We start from the raw sequence: 20,264 nt of genomic DNA on the forward strand, positions 1-20,264 counted from the left end.
GCCATACTTAGCACAGTTGTTGGAAGTCATAACAAAACATGTCATGCGAAATTACAGCCAAATCGTATGAGAATTGCGCCCTACAGAGGCTCAAAAAGTCAAGACCCTATATCGGTTTATATGGCAGCTATATCAAAACATAGACCGATTTGAACCATACTTAGTGCAGTTGTTGGAAGTGATACCAAAACACAACGCGTAATATTTCAGTCAAATCGGACGAGTATTGCGCCCTCTAGAGGCTCGAAAGTTAAGACCCCAGATCAGTTTATATGGCAGCTATATCAGGTTATGGACCGATTTGAGTCATACTAAGCACAGTTGTTGGAAGTCATAACAAAACATCTCATGCGAAAATACAGCCAAATCGGATGAGAATTGCGCCCTCTATTGGCTCCAGAAGTCACGATCCAAGATCGGTTTATATGACAGGCATACCAGATTATGAACCGATTTGAATCATACTTAGAACATTTATTGGAAGTGATAACAAAACACTTCGTGCAGAATTTCAGTCAAATCGGATGAGAATTGCGCCCTCTAGAGGCTCAAATTGTCAAGACCCAAGATCGGTTTATATGGCAGCTATATCAAAACATAGACCGATTTTAACCATACTTAGTGCAATTGTTGGACGGATATCCAAAACATCACGTGCAAAATTTCAGTCAAATCGGACTAGAATTGCGCCCTCTAGATTCTCAAGAAGTCAAGACCTAAGATCGGTTTAAATGGCAGCTACTATATGAAAACATGGACCGATTTGGCCCATTTACAATCCCAGCCGACCTACACTAATAAAAAGTATTTGTGCAAAATTTCAAGCGGCTAGCTCTACCCATTCGAAAGTTAGCGCGCTTTCGACAGACAGACGGACGGACGGATATCTAAAATGGCTCGGATATTTAGAATAGTCGACAGACAGGCGGGCAGGCGGACATGGCTAGATCGACTTAAAATGACATAACGATCAAGAATATATCTACTTTATGCGGCCCCAGACGCATATTTCGAGGTGTTACAAACAAAATGACGGAAGTATACCACCATCCTATGGTGGAGGGTATAAAAATTAACATCGAAAAAGAAAATTTTAAGTTAGGAATTCCGTGCTACTTACAAAATCTTTAATTGTTTTCCATACCATTCCCCTAAGTTGGTTTATGTCTGATATCGTGTCCACTTCTTAGTACCGGTGTCTGTTAGCCGCGAAAGCCGGGCAATGACATAGGAAATGCTTCAACGTCTGAACATCTCCCCACATGTTATAACTTGCCGCACCGATCTCCCATAAGTGAGCTCGTAGTCCTAGAGGCCACCGCAGGGCAGAGGTTAGCATGTCCGCCTATGAAGCTGAACGCCTGGGTTCACATTCTGGCGAAAACATCCTGAAAACTTTGGGGTGGTTATCCCCCCTAATGCTGGCTGTACCATTTGGTATTGTGCTGTACCATTTGGTATGGCAGCCATGTAAAAACTTCTCCACAAAGAGGTGTCGCGCAGCAGAACGCCGTTCGAACTTGGCTATAAAAAGGAAACTCCTTATCATTGAGCTTAAACTCCAATCGGACAGCACTTATTGATATATGAGAAGTTTGCCCCTTTATCGAATGTTCATGGGCAAATATTTGAGCTCGTAGTGCTATGTCTCCCGTTATGATACCAAAAGCTATACTGACCTCCTTCTTACTGCCTTTCAGTAAAAACCTCATCCTCTCACGATCCAGATCGCCCCATAGGATTTTTCTACCGACTGTCTCGCTGTTTCACAGCGTTCGTTCTTAAGCGCGGGTTAACCAAGTTTATTGACGGCAGTCCTCTGGCCTTCACGGCCAAATCGTCTGTCCTTGTATTCGCCCTTACTCCGATATGGCCCGACACCCAAACGATGCGGATGATGACATCCTCAGAGAAGGCCCCGCTAATTAAAGTTGGTACTACCCCACGAAATGTGGTGAGAGTTCGCATCGCACCCTATTAGTACCTCGTTTCCTCTCTGTTTTGCTTTCCTCACCAGCCATTGCAGCTCCGACGTGGGTGGCGGTGTCGGAGAGTCGAAAGGCAGACAAAAGATGCCAGGTATGCTCCACCGTCTTCCTGTCTCATCACTGTTGCATCCGATGTTGCCCATCTGGAGAAAAATACATATTTTAAATATTTATGACAAATAACGCAGGTCCTCGGCTGAGTACCAGCGTCAGCATAGAATAATTTGTAGTTGATATGGTTCAGTCCAGAAACTTTGTTCCGGATCGTCCATGGCTTCCGAATTCAGGGAATATGAATCTTGCCCTTGCTGATTTTCTCCATTAGAGCGTGTGTAGCAGTCTCGCTCCGATGGAGGTTTATCTGGATTACCTGATTGATCATTGGTCCTCCAGTAAATGGGTATCTTGGGAGTAGGTGATGATCTCATCGCATTGACTATCATGTCACTACACTGCCTGATGTCATCGTTTTAGGTTCTTTGCCTAGTCTAGTCTTCCGACTTTTTATAAAGACGGTAATGATTCCATCGTCGGGTCCCTGTTCGTTAAGCTTTATTGGATTTCCATTCCCTGTACCGTCTGATGTTTCAATACTAGGATCTTTGCCTATCTTAGCCTTCCAAATCTTAAGTAAATGGGCTTCTTGAGAGTAGGTGATGGTACCATCATCGGCTCCCTGTTCGTTGGGTTGCATTGAGTCTCCTGTAGCTGCGCTGCCTAATGTTCCAATATTAGGATCTTTACCTATCCCAGTATTCCGAATCTTTAAGTCGGTGATGGGTCCGTCGCCGAGTTCCTGTTTGTTGGGTCTCTCGCCACTGCACTGCTTGATATTTTAGTTTTAGGATCATTGCTTCCCCTAGTCTCTCCATGCCATGATTGTCTCGTTGTCGGCCCCCTGTTTGTTGGGCGGTGTTGAGTCACCTGCCACTGCACGGCCTGATGTAGCAGAACGAAAATTTCTGCCTATCCTAGTCTTCCCAATCTTAAAAAAGACAGCTTTGTTCACGTAGTGCGCCATGCTTTTAGTCTTCGTCACGGAGACTTGATCAATGCCAACCACAAAGAGAGTTCCTTCCTCCTTCTCCTCCCTGTGGAAGACTTCCCACGACCAAACTTTCGATTTGCTTGCCCAAGAATCCCAACATGCGTTCCGTCGCAAATTTACTGCACCATCTCTTGGTGAAGACCGTAGCCTTTGCGAGCTGAGGGATATCCATCCTTCTCACCACGTCGAGCTTTGCCCCCTCCCAGGGAGCGTGAATACCTCTGACGAGCTGTTTGATGGTATCAATACATTCCGCCAATGCAAAATGCAGCGTAAAGATATCCCCTCTAAACTCGCAGCTCATTATTTGTATGGGTGGACCCTCTACAGAGTTCCACACATGTTCCAAAATCCCATCGTTAACCAGATCCTCCACTTGGGACCGATGATCTGGTGGAATCCTACCGGATACACAGCCGATATTGATGACTGCATAAGTCAGCTCATCTCTGTGGTGATTCCTTGCCACTCTGGCGTAAGAGAGCCGCTCCTTACCATTCTTAGCGACCCTTTTGCCCTTCCGTGATGGCTGTGGCCTCCTTTTGGAGATCGCAGTTCTCCATGAAGACTCAGGGGCCGTGCGCGCTTCCTTCGTTTCTGTTACAACTTTGTCTACTTCCACAGGACACAGTCTGATGTCTCCATTGCGGGATGACTGGCTTGGTTTTCCCAGAGTACTTAAAAGCGGGGAGCTCTTTTTCTTCTTCAGTATTTTTGTAGTGTTATGCTCTTCTGGAGATCTGATTCTTTCCAGCTTCCGTAGAAGTGCTTGGAATGTCAGTTCTATACCTTCCAGCATCCTGCACTTTCGCCCGATTATGCTGCTGATTATGCGACACAGTCGCTATCTGAATCCGAGTCAGAAACACCACCTTTACTTAAAGGCTGGGGACGTACTGTGCATCCGTCTTGTTTATCCGTCTCTTCCTCATTAATTAGTCTGAAGACTAGTTGTGCGCTTGAAGCATTACTCTCGACTACAGGTGCCAAGGCACCCACACCTATAGGAGGGGAGGACAACACGCTACGGTCTGACGCCACCACCGCAGATGTTGGGTCTTTGGAGTTCATTTCTAGCCTACTCCAAAAGGCTTTAAAATTTGTTCGTAATAGGTAGTACCTATTCCGAGATACGGATATATGTTTAGTTTTTCTTTGAGGAGCGAAATAAAAACACGTCCGCTTCACTAAACGGCTACAATTTACTGTCGCAAATTTCGGCGACATGGGCCCAGGGCCAATCGAGAAATCAGTCTATATGGCAGCTATATCCAAATCTGAATCGATCGGGGCCGAATTAAAAAAGGATGTGGAGTGGCCTAATACAACTCACTGTTCCAAAATTGGATAATAAATGTGGCTTTTATGGGGCCTAAGACCTTACCTTTATGGGGTCTAAGACCTTGATATAGCCCCCCTATACGGATCGGTATATGGGCGCTACATCAAGATATAGTCTTCAAACTTAATCTGCTTATGGACAAAAACGAATCTGTGCAAAGTTTCAGTTCAATATCTCTATTTTTGAAGATTGTAGCGTGATTTCAACAGACAGACGGACGAGATCGTCTTAGATTTTATATATACTTAATAGGATCGGAAATGGATATTTCGATGTATTGCAAACGGAATGACAAAATGAACATACCCCCATCCTTCGGTGTTGGGTATGAAAAAAGACAGAGGGACTATTACCACAGAGAGGATATGCGAACAGACGGACATGGCTTAGCCGAATCAGCAGGCATTTCTGAGTCCAACTACAAATTTTATCACAGCCGCAGTAGTGGTGCAGGGTACAGTTTGTGATTTTGAAATGAATTCCATATAAATGGATACTCAGTTTACCAATTTCATGGTAGGATCTAACTCAACTAGTATCCTTAGAAGCACTACAACTAACATTGGACGCCATTGTGGTGCGTTAACCATTATTCACAATATTTCGTATTTCGCTTAATGGGATCAAAAGGTAAGCAAATGGAAGGTAAGGGGTTTTCCAATTGCAAACCAAATATAGAAATTTGGTTGTCAATTATGAATTTTGATTCATAGACGACAACTCTTTAAATTTAATTCTCTTAAATGTGATTGAACTTGGAGTAATGAATATTGGCATGTATTGTAATTCATTTGAAATTCAGCTACAGGGCTTTGGCCAAGTGATTAGTTCATTAAACCATAAAATCTTATTACAGATATTTCTTATTATTGTGAGAAGTATCTAAACTCATATAATTGACTGCTGTCTACAATAAACTACAAATGAAAATCCTACCCAAATCTACTTCAATATATACATATATCAATACACTACTTCCGTTTTAAGTACCAACCCTTAGATGGTGTATTACGATTCAATGATTTTCCATATTGTTCAAATTTTGATTTCAGTTTTTCATCTCAGCAGTACTTTGATTTCCCCCCCCACAGACATGGTTATCACTCATAAAGAGGGTTATAGAAAAAAAGTTTTTCATTGGAATAATTCTCAATTTGTAATGAAGAACGAATGATGATTGCCAAAAAAAACAACAACTACCATACAGAACTTTTGTTATTGGCAGTAGATACCACCAATCGACATTGAAACTACTAAAAGTTGAAGGCAATATGCGTATACAAGTGTGTGTTGAACAATGGGCGCTGGGATAACTGTAAATAACTATCTTTCTATACATCTACTATTGCATTGTATCCATGGGTTAAGGTCATTAGCATCACTTATTTGTTTTTGCAATCATGTGGAAATGTGATAGTCATAGTTGAAATACTTTCACATGAATCATGGTCATAATTGAGAGGAACTCCCTTCTCAATGCAAAGTGAAAATTTCGAGAAAATTGCTACTGAATCTGAATAGAGGACAATGAAAGGTACGAGTATACGAACATTTTAACCTTCAACAGCAATTTCTTTTTAGCCACTTAGATGTGTATCAATTTATGAAGAATAACAAGACAAAAGAAAACTCTTTGTCTGGAAACTTTCGATATTCCTAATAAGATGTCATTAAATAAAGAACAAAATTTTAAGGAAACTTTTTCTTAAGACGAAATTTTGACAAAAATTTTCCAAGAGTGAAAATTTTCCAAAGACAAAACTTTACGAACAGACAAAAATTTTATCTGCTTACTAAATTTTATGCCATCTTATATATAAAATTGAATTTGTGTTTGTTTATTCAGTATAGACTCAAAAACGGCTGAACCGATTACCTTAAAATTTTCACAGATTGTGTAGGTTGGTCTCGAAGGAAACATAGGCTATATAATTTTTTGATATCGGGAGGGGGGGCGGACCCTCCCCTTTACCACAAAAGTACTACACAAAAATAAAAGTGGAGCGATCAAGACAATATGGGATTCTAATGAAAGGTATTCAAGAGTAGAGTACGAATTTCATAATAAAAGTTGGGTCCAAGTACCTGGGGGGGAGGGGGGGGTGCCTCAGCCCCAAAACCCCTTACGAATACGGTGAGGAAGTAGAAATATGCTTTATAATTTGTCGATATCGGAAGGACCCTACTCGTTACCCCAAAAATACCACCCAAAAGCACAAGTGAACCGATAAAGACAATATGGACTTCAAATGAAAGGTATTGAAGAGTAGAATACGAATATGGTAATAAAAATTTGATCCAAGTACTCAGGAAGTCACCCTAACACCAATATGTCGAAAAAATGAAAAATTGGTCGTCCATATCAATATGTGGCTTAAATGACAGGTAATCGGGAATAGATTACGAATCAGACATAAAAAAGCAGATCGAAGTGAAGGGGGTCACCCCCCAAAAACTCCCCAAATGGGCATATGACCCATTGTGACTATATGGGACTCGGTTTGTTAGTTAGTTCCGTAGAATCAAAATAAGGAATCATAAGGAATCATATCATATATAATTTTTGGATATCGGATGGTTGCTCACCCTCCCCCTTACACCAAAAACGCCACCCAAAAACAAAAGAGGACCGATGGACACCATATGGGTATCAAATGCAAGGTATTGGAGACTAGAAAATTAAAATCATATTAAATTTTAAGTTCAAGTACCCAGCGAGCTGCCCCAACCCAAAAACTCCTCTAAACGAAGTTCCTATCAATATGGGACTCAAATAAAAAGTATCCGACAGTAGAAAACAAATATGGCATACAAAATTAGGTCCAAGTAATGAGAGGTCGCCTCACTCTCAATTACCCCCAAATGGGCATATCGACCGACCATGGCTATATAGGATTCAAATGAAAGATATTTGGGAGTGGATTAAAAATATTGGGTTGCCCAAAAAGTAATTGCGGATTTTTTAAAAGAAAGTAAATGCATTTTTAATAAAGCTTAGATAACTGACAGAAGAAAGAATGCAATTACAGAGTCACAATCTGTGAAAAAATTTGTCAACGCCGACTATATGAAAAATCCGCAATTACTTTTTGGGCAACCTAATATGACATTAAAATTTACGTTCAAGTCAATGTGGTTCTTATCCTCCTAAAAATACGTCGAATAGATTAATTGACCCATTATGGCAGTATGGGACTCAAATCACCCTTAAACTGAATTTTTTTCCGACTATAGCAATAAGGAACTCAAATCAACGGTATTTGGAAGTAAAGAACGAATTTGATATTTATTTTCAGGTGCCGGTGGCCCCACCAGCCCCGAAACACCCTCCAAACGGTTAATACTTACCGACCTTGACAAAATGGGGTTCAAAATAAAGGAATTTAGGAGTGGACATGAATTTGATGTCCATATTTGAGTCGAATTGTCGAAAACACGAAATATTTACCAATACAGTAAAATGGGGCTCAAAAGAAAGGCATTTGGGAGTAAAGTACAAATTTGCCCAGGAACCGAGCAGGGGCAAATTTTTCATACATCAATGAGTGCTTTTCGATTCAAGTTGAGCTTATCAACGATAAGGGGCCTTTTTTATAGCCGAGTCGGTATGGTGTGCCACCGTGCGACACCTCTTTGGGGAGAATTTTTTACATGACCATGCATGGTATGGTACCTGGCAAATGTCGCCAGCATTAAGAGGGGATAACCACCGCTTTAAATTTTGTCCGAAGTTCCGCCAGGATTCGAACGCAGGCGTTCAGCGTCATAGGCAGACATAGGGTACAGTAGCACAATATCCACATTCAGGGCTAAGTGTCCCCACCCTAAATAGATATTGGAGAGTTAAAGAAAACGCAGCGGAGCGGACCCTGTCCAGCTATTTTCTATAAAATCACAATTTTAATCAAAATTTTTTTATAACCCCCTCCATAGGATATGGAGCATTTAGTCATTCCGTTTGTAACACATGGAAATATGCATTTCCGACCTTTCAAGGATCGTTGTAAAATTCTAAAACGATTTAACCATGTCGTTGGGTCTGTCCCTCCGTCTGTTGTAATCACTCCTTCAGCCTTCAAAAATTGAGATATTCAGTTGAAATTTGATACAGATACGTCTTTTTGATACAAGCTGATTAAGCTTTTGAACGGTTCAAATCGGACCATATTTGGATATAGCTGCTATATAGACCGGAAAAGACTCGTATTTCTTCTAAGCGTAGGTTAAGTTCTTAAATGGGCAACATCGGACTATATTTGGATATAGCTGTCATACACACCGATCTGGCGATTTAGGCTCTTATGCCTATAAAAGGCGTATTATTACGCCGAAATTTGGCATAGTGAGTTTTTCTAGGCCCGCCAATATCCGAATTCAAAATGGTCCAGATCGGAACATATTTGAATATAGCTGCCATATATACCGGTCTGTCGATTTTGGGTCTTTATCCGACATAGCTGAAATTTGGAACAGTGAGTGGTACCAAGACTTCCAAAATCTGTCTCAAATATGGTTCAGATTGGTCTATATTTAGATATAGCTGCAATATAGACCAATCTCCCGATTAAGTGTCTGAAGCCCATAAGAGCTCTATTTATTACCCGATTTCGCTGAAAACAGTGGGTAGTTTTAGTTCTCCCGTCATTCATCCCAAATATGGTTCGAGTCGGACTATATTTAGATATAGATGCCATACAGACCGATATCCCGACAAAGGGTCTGAAGCGAATGACAGATTTATTTTTATTTTAAGTCGACCTAGCCATGTCCGTCCGTCCGTCAGTCTGTCGAAAGCACGCTATCTTTCGAAGGAGATAAGGTAGGCGCTTGAAATTTTACACAAAACGGCTTCCCTAATGACCTTCAACATACGTGTCTAATATGGTATGAATCGATCTATAGCTTAATACAGCTCCCATATAAACCAATCTCCCGATTATGCTTTTTGAGCCCCTACAAGGAACAACTCACTGTGCTGCTAACGCGAGGACGTCGAGTGTGAACATTTTTACGGACAGTAAAATTGCCATAAGGGCCATAACAACCAGAACGGTAAGGTCACGAACAGTCTTGCAGTGTAAGAAGGAGATTAACGCCTTCTCTGAGGATGGCAAAATCCGCATCGTTTGGGTGCCGGGCCATAACGGAGTAAGGGGAAATGAAAGGGCAGACGATTTGGTGGTGAAGGCCAGAGGACTGCCGTCAATCAACTTGGTTAACCCGAAGCCTTTCGGGTCAACGCCGATCGAGTTAAGGGAGTGGGCGACGAATACGCATGCAACATTGTGGAACAGCGAAACGGTCGGTAGGACGGCGAAAATCTTATGGGGGTATCCAGATCGTGACAAGGCGAGGCCATTACTGAAAGGAAGCAAGAAGGAGGTCAGTATAGCTTTCGGTATCATAACGGGACACATAGGACTACGAGCTCACTTAGGCAAAATCGGTGCGGCAAGTGATAGCATGTGTAGGGCATGCGGGGAAGATGATGAGACGTTGGAGCATTTCCTTTGTCATTGCCCGGCTTTCGCGTTTACCAGCTACAGGTACTTAGGTGGAGACACAATATCAGGCATGAACCAGCTTAGGGGAATGGTATTGAAAACAATTAAGGATTTTGTAAGTATTCCGTGCTACTTACAAAATCCTTAATTGTTTTCAATACCATTCCCCTAAGCTGGTTCATGTCTGATATTGTGTCTCCACCTAAGTAACGGTATCTGTTGGACGCGAAATTTTCTTTTTAGAGGTTACTTTATAGTTGGCTTAGGTGTATGTCCATAGTAGCACGGGCGGATTAATATATGCACCCTCTTTCCAAGCTAACTCACTGTGCCAAATTTCAGCGAAATTGGATATTAAATGTGGCTTTAAAGGGCCCAAGACCTTAAATCTGCCGATCGGTCTATATGGGGGCTATATCAAGATATAGTCCGATATAGACCCACCTTCGAACTTAACCTGCCTATGGCAAAGAAAGAATCTGTGCAAAGTTTCGGCTCAATATCTCTATTTTGAAAGACTTTGGCTTGATTTCAACGGACAGACGGACGGACAAGGCTAAATGGTCTTAGATTTTTACGACGATTAAGAATTTATGTATTTTATAGGTTCGGAAATGGATAATATGATGTGTCGTTAACGGAATGACAAAACGAATATATCCCCCTCCTTCGGTGGTGGGTATAAAAATAAACAACTTAAGCTCTGTGAAATACGTCAGATAATGCATAGAAATAACAGATTTCAGATTTGGCTAAGTTCGACTTCAAAATGTTTCTCGAGAAAAGAAGGATTTCAAAAAATAACTGCTATATTCTACTTGAATTCAAAAGTTATTCATTATTCAACTTTAATTTCCGAAAAAAAAATTTCTAAACTTACCTCTGGCATTTTGTTTTTCTTCTTCATGAACAGCTTCCAAACATCAATGGAACGCAGGTATTCCTTTGGTGTGAAACATTCAAATAAATCACCAGTATTTACGGAGCGCAAATTCTCCAACAAACAGGAACATAAATGCAATAATTTAAGACTGTTTCTTCTTTTCTCCTCCCTTAACTTTTGCACACTTTTGACTATTCTTTCTAAACGGCAAAAAAGAGCTTCCAATAGAAACTTTTATTTCATTGTGTCCAATGTTGTGGAAAATTTTCACTTCACTTTTATGATAATTCAAAAATTATAGTTCGTTTTGGCAATAAATTTTTGCCATAACAATTAACTGCAAATTGATGGGGAAACTTCATGTTGCTGCTTCATTTAACTGGGAGTATTTCAAATTAATTTAATTTTATTTGTTGTTGTCTGGTGTGGGATGATGGATTGATCTGCAATAGGAATAAAAGAAAAAAAATCATTGGAAAATGATTAATGATTAATAAATGATTTGCCATAAGAAATAATTAAAATAATAAAATAGTGGTTAGATTGCTTAGGGCCATAATTGGGCATTGCTATGTGATTGGATTTAACCAAAACAAAAAATGTTTATCTATCATTTATTGCTCCACATTTGAGAAGAACGTAGAACGAATGGAGTGCAAAAAAAGAAAGAACATCTGAAACAGCATTCATATGCGTACAACATTCAACATCATTAGACATTGTGTTGCTACAATTACTAGAGTTGCCACACAGACAAAACATTTCAAATTTTAAAGTCTTGGGAGTTAATTTCATTAAAATTTTGTCTGTAGAGAAATTTTCATTGAAATTTTGTTTATACAGAAAATTAAAAATTTTCACCGAAATTTGATCTTCACGGAAAAATTCATTGAATGTAGATCTTCAGAGAAAATTTAAAATAAAATTTTGTTCTTAGAGGCATTTTTATTGAAATTATGTTAATAGAAACAAGATATGGTCCGGTTCGGACCGCAATTAAAATGTGTAAAATGTCAGTCAATTCGAATAAGAATGCGCCTTCTAGAGGCTCAAGAAGTAAAATACAGAGATCGATTTATATGGGAGCCGTATCAGGCTATAGACCGATTCATACCATAATACACATGTATGTTGATGGTCATGAGAGGATCCGTCGTGCAAAATTTCATTCCAGTCGAATAATAATTGCGCCCTCTAAAGGCTGAAGAAGTCAAGACGAAAGATCTTTTTATATGGCAGCTATATCAGGTTATGAACCGATTTCAACCATACTTGGTATAGTTGTTGGATATCATAATAAAACAAGTCGTGCAAAATTTCATTCCAATCGGATAAGAATTGCACCCTCTAGTAGCTCAAGAAGTCAAGTCCCTATATCTATTTATATGACAGCTATATCAGGTTATGAACCATACTTGGCACAGTTGTTGGATATCATAACAAAGTACTTCGTGCAAAATTTCAGTCAAATCGGATGAGAATTACGCCCCTTAGATCGGTTTATATGACAGCTATACCAGATTATAAACCGATTTGAATCATACTTAACACAGTTGTTAGAAGTGGTACCAAAACACTTCGTGCGAAATTACAGTCAAATCGGATGAGAATTACGCCCTCTAGAGGCTCAAGAAGGCAAGACCCAAGATCGGTTTATATGGCCGCTATATAAAAACATGGACCGATTTGAACCATACTTAGCGCAGTTGTTGGAAGTAATTCCAAAACACCACGTGCAAAAATTTCAGTCGGACCAGAATTGCGCCCTCTAGAGGCTCAAATAGTCAAGAGCCAAGATCGGTTAATATGGCAGCTAAATCAAAGCATGGACCAATTCGAATAGTGTGCAACGGCTTCTCATGACCTTCAACATACGTGTCTAATATGGTCTGGATCGATCAATAGCTTGATACAGCTCCCATATAAACCGATCTACCGATTTTGCTTCTTGAGTCCCTGCAAGGCGCAATTCTTATCCGAATGGGCTGAAATGTTACCCAATGACTTCTACTTCAACTTCTTCTTCAACATGCAATTCATTAATGGTCCGAATCGCACTATGACTTGATAAAAAGCATAACAATTCCTATCCATTATTTTTTGTTTGCCTAAAAAGAGACACAGCGCAAAGAACTCGACAAATGTGATCCATTGTGGAGGGTATATAAGATTCGGCCTGGCCGAACTTAACACGCTCTTACTTGTATGGAATATTTCCTTAAAAAAAAAAAACATTTCATTGACAACTTGTTCGTAGAGAAAATTTTAGGGGATTTTTGTTTTAGTAAAGACTAGCTGGACAGGGCCAGCGTCCTATACTGTATTGTAGTCAACTCTCAAAGACTTTCCTTTTATACCCATTTTGGGATGTTGGACATTCATGTCCGTTTTTGGGTTAGAGAGGCTAAGTAGGCTTATTGAACCAAGTCCTTATAAAAGATGTGTAATGAACTTTCAAACACCTTCCATATTGTCCCAATCGGTAAAATTTGTCCTATTTAGGGTTTCTTTGGGGGGCTGGGGGTGCCTTACACACCAAGGAATAAATTTCTATATCAAAATTGGACTGTTATTTTAAATACATTTCATTTGATATCCATATTGTCCAAATTGGTAAATATGTCCTGCTGGGGTGTTTTTTTTTTTTTTTTTGGGGGGGGGGGGGGGGGTGTTGTGGGGTGGCCCCTCTAACACCAAGGTATACATTTCTATGTCAGATTTGTTTTCTATTTTTTAATACCTTTCATTTGGTACCCATATTGCCCAAAGCGGTAAAATTGTCCTGTTGAGTGGTGTTGGGGGACCCCCCGACATTAAGTGTGACATTTTTATGCCACATTCGTTCCCTACTCTCAAATACCTTTAATTTGATACCCAGTCGGTAAACATGTCCGTTCGGGTGGGTTTTCGGATGGGGCCTCCAGGTAAGTAGACCCCAAAATGTTATACAAATCTCAATTTTTTCGGGTACCATAAGGTGGCATGCAAAATTTCGGTAAAATCGGTGCACCCATCACCGAGATCTGGCGTTTTTGAAAGTTGTGGTATGGGGGAGGGTACTCTATTTTTAAATACCTTTCATTTAATACCCATATTGTCTGCAGCGTTTAAAGTGTCCTGTTGGGTGGTGTTTTTGGGGGTGGGGATCCCCAAAAACACTTAGGGAGACATTTGTATACAAAATTCGTACTCTACTCTTAAATACCTTTCATTTGATACCCATATTGTCCCAATTGGTAAACATGTCCGTTCGGGTGGGTTTTGGGATGGGGCGTTCCCCCATGTTATTTGACTTCAAAATGTTATACCAATTTCGAGGGAGACATTTGTATACAAAATTCGTACTCTACTCTTAAATACCTTTCATTTGATACCCATATTGTTCCAGTCGGTAAACATGTCCCTTCGGGTGGGTTTGAGATGGGGCGTTCCCCCAGGTTATTTGACTTCAAAATTTTATACCAATTTCGAGGGAGACATTTGTATACAAAATTCGTACTCTACTCTTAAATACCTTTTATTTGATACCCATATTGTTCCAATCGGTAAACATGTCCGTTCGGGTGGGTTTTGGGATGGGGCGTTCCCCCAGGTTATTTGACCCCAAAATTTTATACCAATTTCGAGGGAGATATTTGTATACAAAATTCGTACTCTACTCTTAAATACCTTTCATTTGATAGCCATATTGTCCCAATCGGTAAACATGTCCGTTCGGGTGGGTTTTGGGATGGGGCGTTCCCCCAGGTTATTTGACTCCAACATTTTATACCAATTTCGAGGGAGATATTTGTATTCAAAATTCGTACTCTACTCTTAAATACCTTTCATTTGATAGCCGTATTGTTCCAGTCGGTAAACATGTCAGTTTGGGTGGGTTTTGGGATGGGGCGTTCCCCCAGGTTATTTGACTCCAAAATGTTATACCAATTTCGAGGGAGACATTTGTATACAAAATTCGTACTCTACTCTTGAATATCTTTCATTTGATACCCATATTGTCCCAATCGGTAAACATGTCCGTTCGGGTGGGTTTTGAGATGGGGCGTTCCCCCAGGTTATTTGACTCCAAAATTTCATACCAATTTCGAGGGAGACATTTGTATACAAAATTCGTACTCTACTCTTAAATACCTTTCATTTGATACCCATATTGTCCCAATCGGCAAACATATCTGTTTGGGTGGGTTTTGAGATGGGGCGTTCCCCCATGTTATTTGACTCCAAAATTTTATACCAATTTTGAGGGTGACATTTGTATACAAAATTCGTACTCTACTCTTAAATAGCTTTCATTTGATACCCATATTGTTCCAGTCGGTAAACATGTCCGTTCGGATGGGGCGTTCCCCCAGGTTATTTGACTCCAAAATTTTATACCAATTTCGAGGAAGACATTTGTATACAAAATTCGTACTCTACTCTTAAATAGCTTTCATTTGATAGCCATATTGTCCCAATCGGTAAACATGTCCGTTCGGGTGGGTTTTGGGATGGGGCGTTCCCCCAGGTTATTTGACGTCAAAATTGTATACCAATTTCGAGGAAGACATTTGTATACAAAATTCGTACTCTACTCTTAAATAGCTTTCATTTGATACCCATATTGTTCCAGTCGGTAAACATGTCCGTTCGGGTGGGTTTTGGGATGGGGCGTTCCCCCAGGTTATTTGACCCCAAAACTTTATACCAATTTCGTGTTTCTGGCGTTCCATAAGGTCCCACCTTATGGGCCCATGCACCCATCTCCAAGATCTGGCCTTTTTGATGGTGGTAAGGGGGATCTTTAGCCGCTTACCATTTCTTCACTGAAGACATAAATTTTATTAAAAACCCAAATAAATGGCAACACTGTTACCAATCAATCGCAAATACCAGTTTGATTGGTGTTTTAACCGGTATTGGCTTACTCTCTCTCACTCTAGGCCGCTCTCACAATGTTGTCAAAGTGTTTTGGGCATTTGTTGTTGTTGTTTTTTTTTTTTTGTTAATTCGCTTTTGTAAATAGAATAGAGGTCAAAGCCTCTGAGTTGTTGACCTTTGTTGAAATGAGTGCTGTGGCTGCTACTGCTGCTTCTAGTTCAAGAATCTTTGCAATTGTCGCACCAAAAACAACACCAACAAAACAGCAAACACCGCTCAAGATAAGAGGGCAACTCATATTCTCGATTGGTTGTTGAACAACAAAAATATCAAAAAATTCAAATATACTACAGAAAAAATATTAATGAACAATCAAAATGTTTACAATTCGCTACTTCAGCTTAAAGTCCAAGACGTCACCATCGCCATGGGCTGATTGGCGGGCGAGAGTGAGAAAGAATTCAAATTCTCATCATCATCATCAACATCATCATCGTTCCCACTTAAAATCACGTGCTGCAAATTATCAGCTTATAAAGTTATTAAAATCAAGAAAGATAACAAAACAAATAAAAATTTTAATATACTAGTGTGTATTTTGTATGGTTTTTGTTTTAGGCAATGATGATTAATCGTATTTTGCCTTTTAGGCAAATATGTTATGGGTGTTTTTGAAACCTCATGTGGTTGTTATTAATTCATCAATAAAAATTCCATTTCCAAAAATTTCCAAATAAGCCAAAGAAATTTCTTTTCCCCTAAGGTAAAATTAAATTCTGAATATACATTAAATTAAAAACAAAGAAACACTGGATAGTATAGTGAGTGGATTTAACTTAGTTGGCGTACAATGAATCACAAAATTTAGCATCAAACTAAACTGGGTACCAGGTTATGGCACATACCACGGTGTTTTATGCAATGATCTTTGCCATTACATTGACCGAAAAGGAGATTCTGAGGATGGTCCTTCCAACTTCGAAACTCAGGATGTATGTGGACAGTATGAGGGCCTCAAGGCCTTGAATTCAAGAACGATGAGTTCGAATTGCATGGCGGAGAGTTTCGGGGCCCTGAACGGGCTCCATGACATTGTGTTGGCCTGGGTTCCCGGACACATCGATGTTCTAAGAAATTAGAAGGCAGACGAGTATGGCGGCAATGGGGGTCCAGCACGGTAAGCAATATGCACGTGTGCAAGATGTGCTTCCCGTGCTGGACCCCTATTTCCGCCATACTCGTCCGCCTTCTAATTTCTCAGAACATCGATGTGTCCGGAAACCAAGGCCAACACAACGGCATGGAACAACTTAACATAGTAGAAAAGATGTCCAACGCGGAAGCTGTAACAGGATGACAGTCTATGGATGAATGACGGATTGCCAGGACACTCTGTTGACCTGAAGAGGAAAAGGGAGGGAGAGAAAAGGGAGGGAGAGAAAAGGGAGGGAGAGAAAAGGGAGGGAGAGAAAAGGGAGGGAGAGAAAAGGGAGGGAGAGAAAAGGGAGGGAGAGAAAAGGGAGGGAGAGAAAAGGGAGGGAGAGAAAAGGGAGGGAGAGAAAAGGGAGGGAGAGAAAAGGGAGGGAGTTGGTGCCCTTGATAAGGGATTACTGAGTGCGGTTACAAGACTCATAACCCAGGCACGGGATAGCTGTAAGCACCACACAGGCCGGAAAAATTAAGGTCCGATCTGTGTTGTGTTGATTGCTGTCTCGAGAGAAGATGTCCAACGCGGAAGCTGTAACAGGATGACAGTCTTTGGATGGATGACGGATTGCCAGGACACTCTGTTGACCTGAAGAGGAAAAGGGAGGGAGAGAAAAGGGAGGGAGATGCTGCCCTTGATAAGGGATTACTGAGCACGGTTACAAGACTCATAACCCAGGCACGGGATAGCTGTAAGCACCACACAGGCCGGAAAAATTATGGTCCGATTTGTGTTGTGTTGATTGCTGTCTCGAGAAAAAATATCCAACGCGAAGGCTGTAACAGGTTGACAGTCTTTGGATGGATGAAGGATTTCCAAGACACTCTGTTGACCTGAAGAAGAAAAGGGAGTTGCTGGCCCTTGTAAGGGATCACTGAGTACGTTTACAAGACTCATAACCCCGGCACGGGCTGGCTGTAAGCTCTACACAGGCCGGAAAAATTAAGGTCCGATCTGTGTTGTGTTGATTGCTGTCACGAGAAGCTTAGCTGCGAGATACCGGGCGCGTCAACACAGGTTACGGATAGTGGAATGCTCCATACGGAGTAACTGCAATTGCAGTCTGGGACAGTCAATGGTATCGAGCGGATAGTATCAGTGAGAGGCCGGGTGGAGGCCACCGTAGCGCAGAGTTTAGCATGTCCGGCTATGACGCTGAACGCCTAGGTTCGAATCCTGGCGAGACCATCAGAAAAAAGTTTCAGCGGTGGTTTTCCCCCTCCTAATGTTGGCAACATTTGTGAGGTACTATGCCATGTAAAACTTCTCATCAAAGAGGTGTCGCATTAAGGCACGCTGTTTGGACGCGGCTATAAAAAGGAGGCCCCTTATTATTGAGCTTAAAATTGAATCGGACTGCACTCATTGATATGTGAGATGTTTGCCCCGGTTCCTCCATGTTCATGGGAAAAATTTGCAATTTTGCTCTGTTATAAAATCAGACGACCTTTTTCCCAATATTGCGAATCTCCCCGGTCTCCAAGGTTTTTCTTTGGCTGACTTCCTTTTTCGAAGAAGACAACTATCTTTGAAAGACTCCACTAGTGCAGTCGTATTTCTGTTGACAATGTCATCAATGTCTTCTATGCTTGTTTGTACTATCTAAATTATCTAGCCCAAGTCTACTTCTGAGTAGTCTTCCGAATTTTGGCCAGTTGGTTTTCAACTTATTACGGAAGCTTATCGGATTCGGCGCTGGCTGTGCTATTCTAAACCTAATGTAGCGATGGTCTGAGAAGGAATGCTATATGGAGACCCTCCAATCCTGAACCTAATCGATAAGATTTTGTTGGGGTTAAAAATTGGCCAATGTATCAACGGCGTTAAGTGTCATAGGCAGACATGCTAACTTTTGCTTATCCAACTTATCCAACTTTTAAATTCAATTTACTTGTATTAATTTTTCCTTCATTGCAATAATGAATATGCGACATTTAAATCCCATACATATCCTTCGATTAAATACACTTGACACCATGACATGTTTCAAACGGGAAAAGGGATTCTCTGTGCTTTTAATTAATCTGGTAGGCTTAAACGTAATTAATTGACAGGCTGTGTAAACCATTGACTATCGCTTTAAAAAAACGGCTATGGGGTTTTTTTCCTACTGTTTTCCATGGTGATTTCCCATGAGAAAAACCCATTTGTGGTTTTTACGGTTAAAACAGTTGCTTGCCTCTTCACGATTACATGAAGTGGCGTAATGGCCCATAAGTTAAAGAAACACAATTAAATTAGCACTTGACAAGCAGCTTCATTTATATGATTATCGGGCTGGAAATACTGCGATTTGGAAAAGGGGTTCTGGCACAACTTGAATTAATGATAATTCAAATCAATATGATGATGAAAGGTATTATGGGAAATATGATATGTAAGACATATGTTTTTCAGAATAGTGTGAATATTTTTTGTTTAAATAAAAATTTTTATGAAATATTATTCGGCCGGGCCGAATCTTATATACCCTCCACCATGGATCACATTTGACGAGTTCTATGCGCAGTATCTCTTCTTAGGCAAACAAAGCATAATAAAAACTTTCGTGATATTGGAGCTATATCAAGGTATAGTCCGATTCGGATCATAAATGAATGCTGAACATTGTGGAAGTCATTGTGTAATATTTCAGTTCATTCGGATAAGAATTGCGCCTTGTAGGGGCTCAAGAAGCAAAATCGGGAGATCGGTTTATATGGGAGCTGTATCAAGCCATTGATCGATTCAGACCATATTAGACACTAATGTTGAAGGTCATAAGAAAAGCTGTTGTACAAAATTTTGGCCAAATCGGATGAGAATTGCGCCCTCTAGAGGTTCAAGAAGTCAAGATCCCAGATCGGTTTATATGACAGCTATACCAGATTATGAACAGATTTGAATCATACTTAACACAGTTGTTGGAAGTGACACCAAAACACTACGTGCAAAATTTCAGTTAAATCGGACGAGAATTGCTCCCTGCAGAGGCTCAAGAAGTCAAGACCCAAGATCGGTTTATATGGCAGATATACCAGATTATGAACCGATTTGAATCAAACTTAGCACAGTTTTTGGAAGTGATACCGAAACACCAAGTGCAAAATATCAGTCAAATCGTACGAGAATTGCGCCCTCTAGAGGCTCAAGTAGTCAAGACCCAAGATCGGTTTATATGGCAGCTATATCAGGTTATGTTCCGATTTGCGCCATATTTAGCAGAATTATTGGAAGTCATAACAAAACACCTCATGCGAAATTTCAGACAAATCGGATAGGAATTGCTCCCTGCAGAGGCTCAAGAAGTCAAGACCCAAGATCGGTTTATATGGCAGATATACAAGATTATGAACCGATTTGAATCATACTTAGCACAATTGTTGGAAGTGATACCAAAACAATAAGTGAAAAATTTCAATCAAATCGGATGAAAATTGCGTCCTCTAT

The 20,264-nt window shown here is 40.4% G+C and overlaps 1 protein-coding gene across 2 annotated transcripts in view; it reads right to left on the reverse strand.

Moving 5' to 3' along the window:
• Window positions 1-20,264, reverse strand: part of LOC106094127 (adenylate cyclase type 9) — a 364,714-nt gene that overhangs the window by 228,794 nt on the left and 115,656 nt on the right. For both annotated transcript variants that reach the window (XM_059367980.1, XM_059367976.1), the window contains exon 2: window positions 10,763-11,208. In XM_059367980.1, the coding sequence (XP_059223963.1) occupies window positions 10,763-10,789 (27 nt within the window). In that variant the 5' untranslated portion in view covers window positions 10,790-11,208. The remainder of the gene's footprint in view (window positions 1-10,762; window positions 11,209-20,264) is intronic.

This window comes from Stomoxys calcitrans, chromosome 4 (assembly GCF_963082655.1).
Source record: "Stomoxys calcitrans chromosome 4, idStoCalc2.1, whole genome shotgun sequence".
Lineage (NCBI taxonomy): Eukaryota > Metazoa > Arthropoda > Insecta > Diptera > Muscidae > Stomoxys > Stomoxys calcitrans.